Here is a 19409-nt window from a genome sequence, read left to right on the forward strand (position 1 = left end):
ACCAAAAGACCCGGAAGACCATGAAAAACAACTGTGGTGGATGACAGAACAATTATTTCTCTGGTGAAGAAAAACCCCTTCACAACAGTTGGCCAAATCAAGAACACTCTCCAGGAGGTAGGTGTATAAGTGTCAAAGTCAACAATCAAGAGAAGACTTCACAAGAGTGAATATAGAGGGTTCACCACAAGATGTAAACCATTGGTGAGCCTCAAAAACAGGAAGACCAGATTAGAGTTTGCCAAACAACATCTAAAAAAGCCATTACAGTTCTGGAACAACATCCTATGGACGGATGAGACAAAGATCAACTTGTACCAGAGTGATGGGAAGAGAAGAGTATGGAGAAGGAAAGGAACTGCTTATGATCCAAAACATACCACCTCATCAGTGAAGCATGGTGGTGGTAGTGTCATGGCATGGGCATGTATGGCTGCCAATGGAACTGGTTCCCTTGTATTTATTGATGATGTGACTGGTGACAAAAGCAGCAGAATGAATTCTGAAGTGTTTCGGGCAATATTATATGCTCATATTCAGTCAAATGCTTCAGAACTCATTGGACGGTGCTTCACAGTGCAGATGAACAATGACCCGAAGCATACAGCAAAAGCAACCAAAATGTAACTCATAACAGAATGCCCATAATCACTTTGCTTAATTAGTGTATAGACAGAAATTATATAAAGGTATATTATAATTGACGATAAATATAGTTGGTTCTCGGCTGTTTTACAAAAGTCTTGTGACACTGTATATTGGGCAGAATTACATTGTCTAGTGCATTTGTCTTGGTTGTTTTGGAGAGATCACATTTTTAAATATGGGAAAATGTACTATCGCGACACTTATGCATCTATAGCTCTTCCTGCTTCGCCTCTTATTGAGGCAAAGCAATAACGCCGATATGTACAAGGATGGTTCAATAAGTGATGTAACAAGATCTTTCACGTGTGTATTGTTCTCCATTTCATTCTAATATTGAGCCAAGCCAGAGCAGGTAGACTGCTTCCCCTCACATCCATTAGACTATGTCTCATATCAGTCAGTCATACTGTCCCAACATCAGTTATAAGATGGTGGGGCTGGTGGAAACATGGTAAACCATTGAGGTGTGTAGTGTGAACAGATTTCTGCATCTAAAGGGCACATTAGCAGCTGAAATTCATCGCCAACTTGTCAAGGTGTACGGTGATAACGTCATGTCACGGACACAGGTTTGGATTTGGTGCAGGACGGCAGGACAGATGTTCAAGATGACCAGAGTTCCAGCCAGCCAAGCACGTCCACCACAGTTGACAATTTGAAGGTCTGATTCAGAAGGACAGAAGCATTCTAGTTGATGATATTGCTGACAAACTGAACATCTTAGTGGGTACTGTGCACAACATCGTTCACTTAGACAACTATGGGGACTATGTGTAAAAATAATCTGTACCAAGGACATACTAGGTCGTTATGTTATTTATCGAACCACACTTGTATTAATATGTCAGTCGCCGGAGTGGGGGAGAGAAAACTCCCCCCTAGACCCCACAGTGAATCAGCCTAGTGCTGATGCGTTGTCTCTCAGCCTCCTGGCTCGGCCCTATTGTGCATACACGAAATCTCATGTGCATCCTGAGACCACGGAGGATGCCACCCCAGCCATGTACATATACCAGCATTACTCTTGCCAATATGTGGAAAAAAAGGCCTGTGTGTGCTTATTTTTTAATAACTTAAGAATGATTTTCAAAATATTTAGATATTTGTAGATAACAGAGAAAAAAAAAAAACTTTCTCCTCTACATTATTCTGCATTCATTCATTCCAAGGTTCAATGTAAGTGTCAAACTCTTCTTACATCTCATCCTATAGGAGTAAAAAGATTACATAGTTTAGAACTGGAAAACAATACAGAAGCAGCACATACTCAGATCTAATATCTCTGGCAAGTAGACAACACCAATAATGGTTACAAAAGAGTACATCAATACAACTCAACATAATGGCAACTAATGCACTAAGATGTTTTTTTAAACTATCTGCTATACCAGTGGATCTCAAATTGGGTGTAGCGGGGCACCTGCAGGGGTGTCACAGATTTGTGTTCCAGGACCAATAGGCTAAACCAGTGCTGGTGGCTGCCATTTATAACCTCTGTTGACAAACAAAAGTGCACCCCTGAACCCAAGCATGACAGGTATTCACAAATTACTTCAATTATCTTTGTTCCAAATCTCTCAATAGAAAACTTTTGGCCTAGGGGTGCCATAAAAAATTTTATACTCTAGAGAAGCGTTTCCCAAACTCATTCCTCAGGGAGCACTAATAGTGCATGTTTTCCTGGTCTCCTCACAGACCACAAGTGAAATACAGTTTGAGTCTCCCATATCCAAATATTCCAAAATACGGAATATTCCGAAATACGGAATATTTTTAGCATGACTGAGAAAGTGAAACCTTTGCTTTCTGATGGTTCAATGTACACAAACTTTGTTTAAAGCACAAATTATTAAAAAATATGGTATAAAATAACCTTCAGGCTGTGTATAAGGTATATATGAAATATAAATGAATTTCATGTATGTACACAAACTTTTTTTGATGCACAAAATTATGAAAAATATAGTATAAAATGACCTTCAGGCTATGTGTATAAGGTGTATATAATACATAAATGCTTACTGTGTTTAGATTTGGGTCCCATTCCCAAGATATTTAATTATTTTATGCAAATATTCCAAAATACGGAATATTCCGATATCCAAAATACCCCTGGTCCCAAGCATTTTGGATATGGGAGACTCAACCTGTAATTAGCTCCATATGTGAATCATTTAAAATGTGTCAGCCAGTAATGAATACACCTGTGCACAAACTAGGAAAAATTGAATCCATCACTCTTAAGGGGCCCATAGACTAGGCGACTAAATGCTCGATTATGCGATCGGAAACACCAATCCGCCGGTCGGAAATGCCGAACAGCAGCCGTCAATGTGCCGCAATCAGTGGCAGGATCTGTGAAATTCTTCATGTCAAATTTCCTCGATTTGCAAATCACGATCAGTGTTCTCCCCAGGCTGTTTTCTGCGGGCACATCGCCCGGCAGAAACAGCCTACCGCCCGGCACTTTTCCCCGCCGAACCCTGCCCCTGCTGTGGAATGCTGGCCTCTGAAATGACTGGAGGCTAAAAAAAAAAAAAAAAGCCTCCGATCGCTTCAGAGGCAAGTGTTCCCAGTGATGCACTGCGCGGATGACGGCATGACGTCACCCGCGACGTGAGGAGCCTGCCCCGCGCGCTGGTTGATCTAGTTAGATCCAGTCAGAACGATGCAGCGGGAGAGCGAGCGGCGATCAAGTTAAGGTAAGTTCTGGGCTGGGACCAGTCTGGGGACACTGCCTAAGGGGTCCAATTTATGCCTTGGGCACTGCATAAGGGGCCAGCCTGGGGGCACTGCATAATGGACACTATTTAAGCTTGGGGGCACTGCATATGGGACACTATTTAAGTCTGGGGGCACTAATTCAGCCTGGGGGCACTGCATAAGGGCAAAGCAAAACTACAGGGGGCAATGCATAAAGGGGAAAACTACAGGGGGCACTGTATAAAGGGCACAAATACAGAGGGCACTGCATATGGGGATAACTACAGGGGGCACTGCATAATGGGCACATTTGACTGAGCGCCAGTGGAGGAGCAGCCTGAGACCTGTCGGGCTGGAATGGTAAGGGAGATACCCCTTTTCCCGGCGCGCGCATTATTGCGAAGGACCCCACCTGGCTACTTTTCTTGATGCCACCCAGCTGGAAAAAAATTCTGGGGAGAACACGATCATATTTTGATCGTGATCGGCAAATCAGTGAAATTCAAAATGTTGGATTTCACCGATCAGGCAACCTGGCATCTCCAGATCGCAGGAACGCAACCAGTCGCTAGTGTATGGGGGCCTTTTGTACTTCATGAGAAATGAGGTTGGGAAACACTACTCTAGGACGCCGTGATTCAAGAAAACACATACCATCAAAACTCAAGCACAGTTTGAGATTTATTGGGTACACCCCAACTTAGGGCCGTATTCAATTAGAAGCGGAAAGCAGTTTTCGCATGGTTTTAGTGATAATTTTGCCTTTTTTTTTTTTAACTCCATATTCATTTCCATTTTCGCCTATGTCGGAAAGTCAAGGCACTGAAATAGGCGACTTTTTTTCTCCCGCTATTCTATGGAGAAGGTGGGGTGCAGATGTTAGGAAACCACTCAAAACCCTTGGACACAAAACCCCCCAAAAAAAGAATTCAAAATGACAAAAGTGGTGGGACAACTTCAAAAACTAGCAAATAAGCTTCTGGGGGTGCTCTAAGAAGGGGCCAAGTGTTTTTGGGATTGCAGGTGCTTGTATAATGGAGGAATTTCACTGTTCTAAAATTTCACTTTAGAGACATTACAATATGCTTGTACCCATTGTCAAGCACCCCAAATTTGATGGGACTACTTATTTTTACAAAAAAAACTGCTTAATGCCATTCTTCACCACTTTCGCAAGGACGCTAATTACAAGGATTTTAAACAACTTCAGTACCCCAATTAAATTTATTAGGGCTATTGGAACACTTCAACATCCCCAATGTTAGTGCATCTTTTTTGGGGGGTAAGGCTGATTTCCCCAAGTCTGACAGTACTTTCCGCCTGTTCTGCATTCGCCGTTTTTGCCAGTTTTGGAACTGAATACGGCGGAAAGCGGGGACGCACACGATAAGTTTACGCATCCAAAAAACATGTCGTCAGCGAAAAGTCTGGCAGGCAAAACTTTTCCGCAGGTGCGAAACTAATTGAATACCGCCCAAAGTAGGTGAGCTTAGCAAATATTTGATTTATAATGGTGTGTGGAATTTTATTATGCGTCAGAAATAATACACTATGACAGTGGTTCCCAAACTGTGTGCCTCGGGACATTTGCAGGAGTGCCTCAGCTTGGTGGTCCAGCACCCAATCAAATTATTTATGGTCAATGTAATGTAAATATGTGGACAAATAGAAGTGCAAGCCTGTCCAACACCACATAACTGACCCCAAGGATGACAGGTAAGCACAAATTACTTCACTTTACAACATTTTCTTCCGAATTTCTCAAACAAACTTATGGGTGCCATCAAATCAATACTGATACTCTAGGGCGACGTGATTCAAAACAAAGGTTTGGGAACCACTGCACTATGATCTTTATCTGAAATAACTTTAGTTTAGGCATGTTCTGAAATGTATTCTGAAATTTGGCAACATATTATAATCTATTACGCAAATGTTAAAGCAGTACTGTACATTACTATAGCCATGGCCAAAAGTTGAAAATGGCAAAAGTATTGGTTTTCACAAAGTTTGCTGTTTGTGTTTTTATTTTTTAGACCTTTTTGTCAGATGTTACTATGGTATACTGAAGTAAAATTACAAGCATTTCATAAGTGTCAAAGGCCTTTATTGACAATTACATTAAGTTTATGCAGAGAGTCAATATTTGCAGTGTTGACCATTCTTTTTCAAGACCTCTGCAATTCGCCCTGGCATGCTGTCAATCAAATTCTGGGCCACATACTGACTGATGGCTGCCCATTCTTGCCTAATCAATGCTTGGAGTTTCTCAGAATTTGAGGGTGTTTGTGTTTCCACCCGCCTCTTGAGGATTGACCACAAGTTCTCAGTGGGATTAAGGTCTGAGGAGTTTCCTGGCCATGGACTCAAAATTTCGATGTTTTGTTCCCCGAGCCACTTAGTTATCACTTTTACCTTATGGCAAGGTGCTCCATCATGCTGGAAAAAGCATTGTTCGCCACCAAGCTGTTCTTGGATGGTTGGGAGAAGTTGCTCTTGGAGGATGTTTTGGTACCATTCTTTATTCATGGCTGTGTTCTTAGGCAAAATTGTGAGTGAGCCCACTCCCTTGGCTGAGAAGCAGCCCCACACATGAATGGTCTCAGGATGCTTTAAATATCCCCCTAATAACCAATGGGTCAGGGGCTGATGTGAATAGCAACTGAGGGTGCCCAAGATGGCTGCCTCACCCTCTATGATAATATGTAATGTCTGCTTATATGCTTACTTTATTTCATACCTCTGGTGTAAAGGAGCATGGCAGCTTCGGAGGTGGAGCTGCAGCACAGTCCATTATTCAAATAAGGGAGCCACACAAACTGTGACCCCCAACTGCTGCCAAACATCACTGACTTGGTGTGGCTCCCCTATTTGAATAGTGGACTGTGCTTCAGCTCCACCTCTGAAGCCGCAATTTCGTCCCAATGAGCTTACAGTCCCACAGCACTTGTGACATGTTGCTTTGACACCCAATCACCTCGGTCGAGAGGAAACATTTTTCTACTTTTCACCCCCTTAAGGGGGTTGAATTATTCCTAGTTAGTGGCTTACGTCATGGAAGGAATATACTCCCCAAATTTTCTATTTCTAGGTCAAAGGGTTTGGGCAGGGTGATGAGTCAGTCAATCAGGACATTGTACAGGGGGAGAAAACATTTTATCCCTTTTCACGCCCTAAGGAGTCGAATTTTGAAAAATCCCTGCTCAGTGGGTGCTTGCATCATGGAAGGAATATACTCCCCGATTTTCATCTTTCTAGATCCAGGGCTAGTAGTTGATGAGTTATGCTGGCCATACACGCTACAATTATCGGGGCGATCCGCCTGATATCGGCGGATCGCCCCGATAATTGTAGCGTGTATGCAGGCGACCGAGGGTTAAATATTGCTCGGTCGGGCATGCAGGATTGTCCAGCATGCCCATCCGATGCGATATTTACCCAGTAAACTGTCGGCGGCATCGGGCAGTGTATGCCCAGCGCGGCCGACAGACATTTCCTGTGTTCCTTCCCACGGAAGGAACAGGGAAATGTCTCCTCCCCCGGGGGCGGAGCGCAGATGTCTGCCGAATACACTGAGAGAAATCTCACAGTGTATGCCGAAGACATCTGCAGCTGGCCAGATAAAATGTCTGTCGGTCTGACAGACATTTTATCTGGCCGTGTATGCCCAGCATTAGTCAGGACATTTTAATATAATAGAACATATAAAATACAAATATCCTATGTTTGCACTATATTTAACAACATTTACACAATAAATGAATACACAATATACAGATTAGCAGCTTCCCTAGGGGTGGTCCTTTGTCGGTCAAAAGAACCCAAATGTCCAAAAACAAATTTATAAAGAAAAGGTCCCTGGGAGCACTTATTTATAAATATTGTAAAGTGGTGATCCCCACTTTTCCTAAGACTGTTATATCTCCTTTCATAAGGTATAGGTTTCTGGGTAAGTGGGATGGTTAGGTCTTCTTTTTCTGAAATAGAACCCTCGCACCAAGATCACCTAACAAATCGTAATCAGCCTTTCAGTCTTGTAAAAACGTATTAATATAAAAAAATAAATAAATTTAAAACTGTCCTTACATTCATAGTAATACAGCTTTCTGCTGAAAACATCTCTTCAAAATTATCAAACGCGTTTCGCCAACATTTTGACTTTGTCAGGGATATTTATACTGTCCTGATTTCTCAAGGCTTTTAGCAGCCACAGAGGATGTCTCTCATGTACTAACATACTGCTTTTATTCTGATGTCTCCAGATAATTGAAATATTATGTACCCTTCCCCAGATTTGTGCCTCGAGACAATCCTGTCTCAGAGGTCTACAGACAATTCCTTGGACTTCATGCTTAGTTTGTGCTCTGACATGCACTGTCTAATGTGGGACCTTATATAGACCGGTGTATACCTTTCAAAATCATGTCTAAAAAACTAAATTTACCACAGGTAAACTCCAATTAAGTTGTAGGAACATCTCAAGGATGATCAGTGGAAACAGGATGCACCTGAGCTCAATATTGAGCTTCATGGCAAAGGCTGTGAATACTTGTGATTTTAGTTTTTTTTTATTATTCAATTTGCAAAAATCTAAAAAAAAAAAAAAAACTTTACACAGTCATTATGGGGTATTGTGTGTAGAATTCTGTTCCCTTAGTCCAGAGGTTCCCAAAACGTGGTCCTCAAAAGGCTCCCCAACAGTTCAGGTTTTAGAACTATCCATGGTTGAGCATGGAGTGGGAACCTCTGCTTTAGTCCATCACAGAATCGCATAACTATGCCAACCCAAGAAAAACAAACAATCCAGCCCATACTTTTAGGTTCTGTGTGCGCTTAAACATCATTATGCTATTCACAGTCGAGCTGAAATAGCATTCTCTGTATTACATTTGCTTTCAGCATCTTCCACACTCTCTTTCACATTCCTCGAGAGACACTGCAAGGGTGATAAAGGGATAGTAACACCACTGACTTCTTTGAAAGCACATTTTTCCAATACCTTACGAGGTTGGGACTTCTCCATATAAAACTACTTAAATCCCCTGTGTGAAATCTGCAGAAGTAATTTAAATGGAAAGGAACACAGATTGGAGGTAGCACTGGGCAAGCATTATGTAGCAAGAAGGGGGAACAATATGACCTATGGAAAATGTATGCATCAGTCAAGAAGGATGGCTGGGAGAGACCTAATGAGGATTTTTGTTAGACTGTCTAACTATATAGCTTAAGTAATATTCACAATATATTGCTCCCATTTAGCTTTAGTAAGAAAAATGGTACCCAATAGCAGACATCTGTTCACCATACAGTGCAGACATCCCTTTGTAACCTCGGCATCACATAACCTACCTATTACAAGGAAGCATTATAGATCAGATGGATCACTGTACACCAGGTAAATATAGCATGACAGAGACACCCATTATTATTCTAAAGTAGGAATATTTTCTAAATCCACAAATACCTTACATGCCACTGCAATATTTTAGATTAAGCTTCAGCATTGACTCACCGCATAATGCCTAACAATTAACACCAGCATCTACAAGCCCAGTTTGGTTACATATTCTTGGCAATACTCTGAACCTAATAGCACAGACTACACTGTCCGATACAGGGTTGAAAAGCCACCACCATTTTACTTAAACCTCAAGCTGTAAAGATAAATCCTTGACCGTTTTCCACATAAATCGTGAAATACACTAACTGCGAAGAACGTTCCCATCAATAACTGCCAGCCGTGTACAGTAAAAGGCACAGGTTTATTATGGACACTACAAGATACTGTAGTATACTCATGACTTCAAGATTATGTCAAATACACAGGTAACATTTTTTAAAAGTTTCCTTCCATATACAGTACTGTACATCAAGGCACGCTTAGTAATGGAACTGGCTGTCATATGCTGCCACACACAATACCGCAAGCGAAACGGATGATTACCAAGTATGCCGAGCCAAAATGGCTGCAATGCCCAATGTGATCCTATTATAGTTTAGGATATTTGGATCCTATAAACAATCCTAGCAATTAAAATTGATATGAATACTATCTAGCATGTTGGTATATGAGATCTGAAGATATTGGATTGCGTCTGTGGCCATCTTTTAGACATGTTAACGGGCCACAGCGAAGTTAAAAGTAAAAGCGCCGTGTGGCATGAGTACCAGGAAGCCAGAAACTCAAAAGCAGTTTAAGAAAATATCCATTAGATACTAAATATATACATTCTTACATGTAAAGGTAAATTTGTAGATCACAAAAGTATTAGGATACACAGAACAAAAACAGGTAAACTATTTTACATAAAGCACAAATTAATAAGAAATATTGCAGTTTTCCACATTCTAAAATTTTAAACCTTGAATTAAAATTTTAGAATACAAATGGTGGGAACTGTAGCATTGACTATTATTTTTTAACAATCATTTGCAAGAAAAAAAAATTAGTTTTTTTTTTTTTTTTTTACAGCAAACAATTATAGGAAACACAGTTTGGCACGAAAATTAAAACAAAGACAATACTTACTCAAAGGCAAAGAAGAGTCCACTTGTGACCAGGATTAAGATCAGTGTGAGATAGAATACTCCAGTTTGCCTGGCCACAATAATCCTGCCATTGCAGTAGAATTTGTTCCTCCCTGGAAAAACCTCCCATTTTCTCTTAACAACAGTTTTCTTCTTCTTGTTAGGAGACTCCATGGGGGAGGTTCCACGAGTGTTAATTTCACTATATCCACACTCTTTCATGGGACCACCTCCTGGAGTCATCAATAAAAAAAAAAATATATATATATATACAGTTGCAAAACAACAATCCAGTACAATCCAGGAAGTTGAAAAAAAAAAAAAAAAATCAAACAAGCCTAATAAAAGGCAATCCACAATTGGGTAGTAGTTCAACTTAGGAACAAAATTCAAGAGGATAAATAATATAAGCAAACAAAATTTCAGTATGACTTAACAGATCTCGCTTTTTTCCTATTGTTTTTAACATTAATATAGAAGCTTAGGGCCTTTAAGAAACAAGGTCCCTGTGAACCAGTTATTCAGAGATTTGCTTTACCATTCGAGGAAATACAAAATACATAAACAGTTAAGGGGGAATGAAGCCAGGTTTATGAGCTATGCAGTGTAGCGTACACCCAAGTTTGTTCCTTTGGTTTTGCTGAAAATGCTTGCTCACTGTGCCACTCATATGAGCGGCAACAAAAACCCCCAGCTTCTTTTCCAGGGTGCTCTGTGGACTCTCACTGTTCTCCAGAGGTCCCGACAGACACCACACTGTTTCCAATGTACCTTCACCATCACCACAGTTTTGTTGAAAATATCTAAGAATTATAGAACTGAAGACATGCTCCTGAAATTCCTGTTAAAGAACTAGCTTGCTCTCAACAAATAATGCTGGAGGGTGATTTCTGATTTTGAAAATAATTAAAAAAAGATGGCCCATCTCCTAATCCAGACTGGAGTAGAAAAACAAAACAAACAAACAAAAAAAAACGAGAGGCTATTTATAGCAGCAAAACAAAATGAAGCTGTGGTAAAACCAATTTTCTCTTGAGACTTGTTGAAGAAGAAATATCTAGTTAGGCTGTTTCCTGTTACACCATAATCTTCACCCTTCCTTAACAACTGACAAAGCACTGCCATTACATATTGGAGGAAGCAGCAGCAACAATCCAAAATGAAAAGCACATCTGATTTCAGCTTTTGAGACTACAATGGTTCATATCCCTCCTGGAATAGTTCATGTCTCTGAGACTGTCAACAAAAAATGCAAAATTCAGAGAAAGGTTTGTCTTCCAATGGCATCAGTAAGAATCTGTGTAAATCCTTTTACTCCTCACAGTATGCACTGGTTTCCACAAGCATTTAGTCTGTCTTCTTTCAAGCAACGAGACTTGAGACAGCAGCTCCTGATCCCAAAAACATCCATGTCTTGTACTACAGAATAAAAGAAAAAAATAAACAGCAATAAAATAACATGAAGGCATTCTAATGGACATTACAGAAATGTGGGGATGTAGTTATAATCCCGACAGACAGGATGCTGGCTCTTATAGCGGGGCTTAGAATGTCAGCGCTGGAATCCTGCCACTTGTCATAATCCCGCCACCAGCATCCCGTAGGTAAGCACTGAGGTTAGGGGGAGGGTTAGGCACTAAGGGGAAGAATAGGTTTAGGCACTAAGGGGGGGGGGGGGTTGGGTTTAGGAATAGGGGAGGGAGGGTTAGGATACTGACCGAAAGGTGTCTGTATACAGGTTGAGTCTCCCATATCCAAAATGCTTGGGACCAGGGGTATTTTGGATAACGGAATATTCCGTATTTTGGAATAATTGCATATCATAATGAAATATGTTGGGAATGGGACCCAAATATACACACAGAATGCATTTATGTTTTGTATACACCTTATACACACAGCCTGAAGGTAATTTTATATAATGTTTTTAATAATTTGTGCCTTAGACAAAGTTTGTGTACATTGAACCATCAAAAATCAAAGGTTTTATTATCCGAGTCATGCCAAAATTATTCCGTATTTCGGAATATTTGGATATGGGAGACTCAACCTGTACTAACTCGGTCAAGATGCGGCATCAGGATTCTGACTGCGGGGATCCAGAGTGCCGACATCCTGTACCCAACCTGAAACGAGCTATCGATAATAACCAGTAGAATTTCTTAACAAAACTATATATTAACATATGACTGCACAGTGGGGGCAAATCAATGGTTTTACCATGGCTTTACCATACCACTTTGCATGGCTAAACCCGATGCTTCTGGGCATGCACACACGACACTCGCGCCCTAACTTAGGAACAATTGAATTGTTCCAGTGGGCGCCCAAAAAACAAGCAAATTGCCCCCAGTGTGTTTCCATAGCTTAACGTCAGTTATAAAGCTGTCTTCTTAAAGCCTCAGCTAAGTAAACTTAATTCAAAGTAATAGGCAAGCTATGCTATACCGGAACAGAACATCTTGTATCGCAGCATCAAAACTTTTACCTCACACCCCAAGAGGTATGAGGGAAAACTTGCAATGTCAGCCCTACCACAAATAGCCAATATGTGCGCAGCACATCACATTGAATTGGCTCCTAAGATCCCTTCCTCGTAATATATTTCTAAGTATTATAAAAAAAAAATTTAAAAAAAGGGGGAGGAAGAAAAAAGGAAACCAGGGACCCCAAGTGTAATGGTGCATACACACGATCAGATTTTTTCTTCAGATATGGACGATAACGATTTAAAAATCGTTCAGTCGTTCATATCTGAAGGAAAATCGTTCATATCTGACATGCCTGAACGATGGACGATCAACGATGCGCGTTCCCGTTTGTCAGATAACGATATCTGACATCTGATGGGTTTGCAGTCAGACTTGGACGATTCCATTCATTTTAATGCAGTCAAAAATTGTTCAATCGTTCAAATCGTTCAAATCGTTCAGATCGTTTAATCGTTCAATCGTTCATCTGACAAGTCTGACAAATCTGACCGTGTGTACGCTCCATTATGGTGCATACACACGGTCAGATTTTTCCTTCAGATATGAACGATAACGATTTAAAAATCGTTCAGTCGTTCATATCTGAAGGAAAATCGTTCATATCTGACATGCCTGAACGATGGACGATCAACGATGCGCGTTCCTGTTTGTCAGATAACGATATCTGACATCTGATGGGTTTGCAGTCAGACTTGGACGATTCCATTCATTTTAATGCAGTCAAAATCGTTCAAAACTTTGGTAAAATCGTTCAAATCGTTTAATCGTTCATCTGACAAGTCTGACAACTCTGACCGTGTGTACGCTCCATAAGAGTGTCATAGTTTTAAACAGCGAGTCCTCACAAACTTTCGGTAACCCCACAAGGGCTTTAAATCCACAAATGCATACCATTACCCAGTACCTTTCAGAGCTTTGAAAGATTAAATAATAATGAAACAGTGCTTCTTCACCTGACATCCACTGAATATAATTATAACAGTAATAGTCTTCTGTGGGTTACTTTAGACAACTGTAGCAGGAAATGAGCACAAGACAGGCTACACGGATATAGCATGAAGACTAGCAACCCTGACTAAGAATTGGGATTGTGGTGCAGGTAGTACAGGTATACAGCGGATATTGGGAATAAGCAGGGGACGCCGGCATAGAGAGTACTGACGAGGGATCTTCCCTGCATTCACAAGAACAGCAGCACTTCGTACAGATGAGTCAGAGCATTATCAGCCAGATAGATCTGCACACACAGTAATATGTCATATCATTACTCGACCAACAGCAGAACTATGTATAACAATGAAGTATGTGTAGGGGGCGGGGGGACTGTAATTACCCCCCAGAAGCAGCAGTAACGCACATACCTCTACATCACACCTCCTGCGTACGGCTAGGGTCACACCGCGCACAGTGCATGGCTCCGGTCTATGCAGCAGTAGCGCAGGCCAGTATCAGACAGGAGCCGGGGCGCACTTGAGTGCATGGGGCCAGACTTCGGCCCCGCCTCACAGGTCAACAACGCACCTTTCTGCTCCCCCGGGTGACCAAGTTCCCGCTACCGCTTCTCTCTCTCCGCCTCCTGCAGGCGACTGAGCAGCAGCGCTGCACACCTACACTTACTAGCGGCAGGGATGACAAGTTCCGTCCCGCCCAGCACAGAGGAGGAGCTGCAGGCAGAGCAGTACGTTCCCGGCCAGCAGTCACCGCCCTGCTGCTCTCCCCCCTGGCGGACTACACTTCCCAGTACGGCCCTGCGCTAACACGTAATAACTTCTGTCTCTGACTGCACTCAGTGGGAAGTGACAGCTCTCTTGTGTGTCCTAGTGTCGCTCTGTCCCTGCGTCATCTCTCCGTGCATCTGCGGCTGATGCTGCTGCCTTGCCAGTTCCCTCGTCCTCCTCAGCCGCCGACTGCAGCAGCGGTCACACGGGGCCCTAAGGAGAACGCGGGGATTGGCTGGATTCTGAGTTGCCAGAGATACAAATGAAAGAAAGAACTGTCCTTATCGATCATTATATTGGAATACCGGGTTGCCCATATATTTACTGATAACTTTGTAAAACGTTACTACTAGAATTATCTTATTATTACTTTATGGGACATATTTATTAAAAGATGTGGCAATAAGGAATCCTTATTTGCCTAAACAAACAATTACTGAGTTACCGGGACAAGAGCCTGTCTATGCGATCAGTAAAAGTAATGTAATTATATCCGATATCAAATTTTATTTTGGCTAGCTGTGCTTGAACCCGATGGTCCATGTGTGAGTGGGCACAAGCTACAATGGGATGGCGTTAACTGCTGGGGCCAAGCAAAGCATTTTGGAACTTGGTAAATCTGACAAGTTCGCATGCCCCCATAGAAACCTTTTGGGGCTGCGGCTGCTGTTGGAAATAGAGGGACTGCGGCAAATGTGGAGAATTCTGCTGTGGTCCTTCAATGGTACATTGGTTAATATTTGTGGGTACCCCAAAAAAATGAGTGTTTTGGGGAGATATCCTGCAAATGATAAATCGGTCTCTATGTCTGTTTCTTAATCTTGGTTCTCAAGGCAAACTAATGCTGGGTGCATACTATGCTATATGTCGTTCATTCAGCCAACGAACGATATATCGCTGTGTACAGACAAAGGGGCATATTCAATTTGGAGCGAAAAGTTAGGTTTTGCCGTCGAAAAGTTATCGCGCTCGTCCCCGTATTCAATTCCAAATCTGCGAAAACGGGAAAAAAGTCCTGTCATTTTTGGGGAAATCAGCCTGACACCCCCTAAAGATGCTCTGACATGGGGGTTCACTATGGGTACCCCAGAATAGCCCTGCTGAAGGTATTTGGGGTCTTTAAATGGTCTTAATAGCTGCTTTTTAGCGTCTTTGAGAAAGTGGTGAAGAATAGCATTTACCTCTGTTTTTTGGGAAAATAAGTAGTTTCATCAAATTTGGGCTACATGAAAATGGATGCAAGCATATTTAAAAATCGCTAAAGTCAAGCATTAAAAAACGTAAAAAAAACCACCTTCAGCTAACACCTGCAATAAAAAAAACACCTCCCCATACTTGCAGACCCCCCCAAAGGCTATTTCACTAGTTTTTGAATTTGTACCCCCACTTTGAGCTTTTTCACCAACATTTTCAAAGTGCTTTTTTGGGGGTGTCCTTTGTTCAGACAAATTGGTTAAAAAAAAAATTTTTTTTAACCAATTTGAACTTTTTGTTTTTGTCCTTTTTTCAGTGTTTAAAACCATATGATCGACTGTCATTTGCTCTCATACATTACCAGGTTTTCATTCCAACCAGCCAGATTGGACAGATATCTGGCAGAAAATTGTATAGTGGATGGCCATCTTAACAAAACCTAATTCTCATTGACTGCAATGTGTTATTATATTTATTATTATCTTTTGTGTTTAAGGCGCCACAAAGTATTTGCAATACCGTACAAATAATGTAAAGAGAAACAGTGTAACTTGAAATATGATAATTACAATATATGTAAATAGATATAGTTTCGGGACAACACACAGCAATAAAAAACAGACTATGGACAAGGAGAAGAGACGAGCGTAGGTCAGCTCCCTGCATCCTGTAGGGCAACCAGTGGGAAGTTGCAGGGAGGAAAAGGCAGCTTAGCACTCATTGCACCTGTACTGAATTTAAGAATGGGCATACAGTATCAGAATCGCTGATGGTGACAAAAGTCAAGGAGCTGAACGGAAAACTAGAAGCAATAGGGTTCTACCTGTGAGAGCTAAGGGGAGGGGTGAAAGCTTTGTCCTTTGAAAATGATTGCACCAAAATATTGTTAAAGAATGTCATGCTTTGTGTTAGTTAAATGTTCTTGCATGCAATACTTCCCGCCACTCATTGCATGCATAGAGGTGTTTATTAACACCGTATGCATGAATAAAAATGCAAAGGCAGCTCTTCTGATAAGTCCTACTGCGCGGAAGGTTTAGCTCTCCGGAGTTTGGTGCATACCGGCACGTCGTAGCCTCATAGAATTCTATAGGGACTGTAGTGCCGACGGGCATCAGCGGTAATCACCAATATCTGCTGCAGACCACATAAATACATATGGGAATTGTGGTAAACTTCAGAAAACAGCAGTTTGTGGAGGTTTGACTGCATTTGTATCGTTAATACATCCCACCTAAATGTTAAATGAACATTGAAGCACTCCCAAATAACCTTTAGGAGTTTTCACAGGGCCATGGCCAGGTGATCACAGTAGTGTAGAAGGTTTGCACATAACTCTTTTTAGATTTTATACAATTTGCAAATGAAGGGTGAGCACCTATTTGTCTTTAATTCCTGCATGGAATTGTTGTGGAACAATCTACAGCAACTAACACTTTCTGGACTGCTAACTGCATATTGTTTCTTCGCTACATTTACGTCCTGTTCCTGTGTATTATTGATTTGTGTGTGCTATTAAAAGTAAATCATATCTGTTTCATCTGCTCATTGTCTAGGTGAGTAAAAAATCCCTGTATCCTAATATTTGTTAGAAGAGCTGGTCTCCTGTGATGCGGCTGGTCTCAGTCACAGATTGGCTGGGAGTGAGCCACACAGTAATAATGTCACCGAGCAAAGCGCTCCTAGCCTATCAGTGACTGAGAGCAGCCGCATCATGGAACTCCATCTACGGGCAGCTGGGAGAGCCTGGAAGGACCGGATATAGGGGCAGATGTACTAAGCTCTGGAAAGTGATAAAGTGGAGAGCGATAAATCACCAACCAATCAGCTCCTAACTTTCATTTTTCAAGCACAGCCTGATAGATGACAGGAGCTGGATTGCTGGTCTTTTATCACTCTCCAATTTATCACATTCCAGACCTTAGTACATCTCCAAGCAGGGCTCTCTTCACTCATGTGCTTTGCCATGCCTTACTTATACCATCATCTCCACCCCACTGCCTACAATGGCACCTATTCCTTTGGGGGAATTAGTTGGCATCTGGCGGTCAGAATCCCGGCACCGGAATCCTGACAGCAGTCTGAACCCTGGCTCCAGAATCGTGATTGCTTACATCCTGAGGGTATTGGGGTTAGGCACTAGGGGGAGGGTTAAGCTGCGGGAGGGCTAGGGTTAGGCTGCGGAGGGGGGAGGGCTAGGGTTAGACAGCGGGAATGTTGGGTTAGGGGGATGGTTAAGGTTACTTACCAAATTCTGTTGGGATTCCAAATTTCAGGATGACACTGTCGGTATTCTGACCGCCGGGATTCTGTACCCAATCCCCTGTGGGTATTATGACTGCTAATGCAGCATAGTTTATGAACCATGTCCTGCAATGTTCTGTACTATAAGTGACCTTGTTCTTGTTTTGTTCATAGTGTTTCGGTCTTTGTAAGAAGCTGCAGGCCCTTTGTGACGCCATATCAATAAAGGATAATAATTCTTAATGAGACCAGAACCGAGAAGGCAAGTATTGTCCCACTGCCCAAGGCAAAAAAATCTAAAGGGTTCCTAGCGGTTTCCACCATTGATTTCAAGGGTGAGAACCACTAAGGCAACTTAAGGTTACTTTCTCGGTCCTCACCATTGAAGTCCATAGTGGGAACGGCTCATTGGCTGAGAGGTGGAAGGCTTACCTTTCTCGGCCAATGAGCGCTCAGCACTGGGATTTCTATAGCGAACTCCCGGGGCTGACCGGTCATTCGGGTAGTACTGTCCTTAGAGGACGGTTCCAATGTCCGCTGGCCCGTGAATTTTTGTTTTGCCAAGCCTGTGGATGTCTACATGGAAAGAAGAGGACTTGATCAACGCATAGGGACAGGTGAGTTTGGAATTTTTTTTACAGGTACACGTAGATTATCTACTTGGAGAAGTGGACATGATTGGCTTCAGGGATACTAGGTGAGTATGAGAGTGAATGTGTGTGTGCATGTATGTTTTAATAAACATTTTCTTTCACTGTGTGTGTGTACTGTGTTTATTTTAATATTTATTTGCAGTGCAACTACAGGTACCAGCGGGCCCGTAATGCCCAGCATGCTGGTACTTGTGGTTCTCCAAGTACCAGCATGTGGGGAGGCTTGCTGGGATCTGTAGTTCTACTGCAAAAGATAATATACAGTATTTTACTTTTTCAATTGCACCACACAATCAACCTGGCACCCACTGCTCCAGGGCTATCAACCTAGGCCTGAGGTGCCTTGGAGAGGGGGACTCCCGCCCGGGATGTGAGCAGAGCTCACATCCCGGGCGGGAGAGCACTGAGAACCCTGCAAAACAACACGGCCATACTGTGAAGCAGATGCCACAAACGTGTAAAAATGGTAAAACTGCAAAAGTATGCTGGCCTGACCAAGTGGCTGCCCGACAAAGCTGGGTCAGGGAATATGCTGTGATTGAAGTAGGAGGTTTTGATGCAGCCAGATAGGCTTGTCTGATTGTCAGACGAATCCATCTAGAAATAGTTGCCTTAGAAGCCGGCCGGCCCGGACGCGCCATAGCATATCGAACAAACAGCGTATCCGACTTCCGGAGGGATGCAGTCCTATCAACATAAATCTGAAGAGCCTGGACAATGTCTAGGATCTGGAAGCCGAAGAATCGTCTTTAAACACCAGAACCACAATCGGTTGGTTGATGTGAAACGCAAACACTACCTTAGGCAAAAAAGATAACTGCGTACATAGCTCAGCCCTATCCTAATGAAAAATGAGGTAAGGTGGACAACAAGAAAGCGCCCCTAGCTCCAACACACCTAGCAGAGGCGAACGCCAAAAGGAGAACCACTTTCCATGATAAAAATTTTAATTCCACAGTCATTAAATGTTCTAATAGGGAAGACTGGAGAAAAGAGAGGACCAAATCCCATGGGGCCGTTGGCGGTACAAACGAAATGTCTGGACATCCGCCAATAATGCTAGTTTCTTCTGAAAGAAAATCGACAGCCGATATTTGAACCTTCAAAGATCCCAGACGAATACCTGCTGATAAACCAGCCTGTAGAAAAAGAAGCAGCCTGGCTAATTTGAATTCTGACGGTGGCGCACCCTTGCGTTCACACCAAGAGACATACGCCTTCCATATACG

The 19409-nt window shown here is 42.2% G+C and overlaps 1 protein-coding gene across 4 annotated transcripts in view; it reads right to left on the reverse strand.

The window, feature by feature from the left end:
• The window catches only part of ZDHHC14 (zDHHC palmitoyltransferase 14), a 164796-nt gene extending 150624 nt beyond the window's left edge, over positions 1-14172 (reverse strand). The window contains exons 1-2 of one of the 4 annotated variants that reach the window (XM_088448954.1): positions 13733-14172; positions 9881-11298 (exon numbers count right to left, since the gene is read on the reverse strand). In XM_088448954.1, coding sequence (XP_088305080.1) covers positions 9881-10122 — 242 coding nt within the window. In that variant the 5' untranslated portion in view covers positions 10123-11298; positions 13733-14172. The remainder of the gene's footprint in view (positions 1-9880; positions 11299-13732) is intronic. The other 3 variants (XM_088448953.1, XM_088448952.1, XM_088448951.1) reach the window with 3 other exon arrangements.
• Between the last annotated feature and the right edge of the window lie 5237 nt (positions 14173-19409).

The sequence above is a fragment of the Taudactylus pleione genome, unplaced genomic scaffold, assembly GCF_031769625.1.
Source record: "Taudactylus pleione unplaced genomic scaffold, aTauple2 ptg000473l, whole genome shotgun sequence".
NCBI lineage: Eukaryota > Metazoa > Chordata > Amphibia > Anura > Myobatrachidae > Taudactylus > Taudactylus pleione.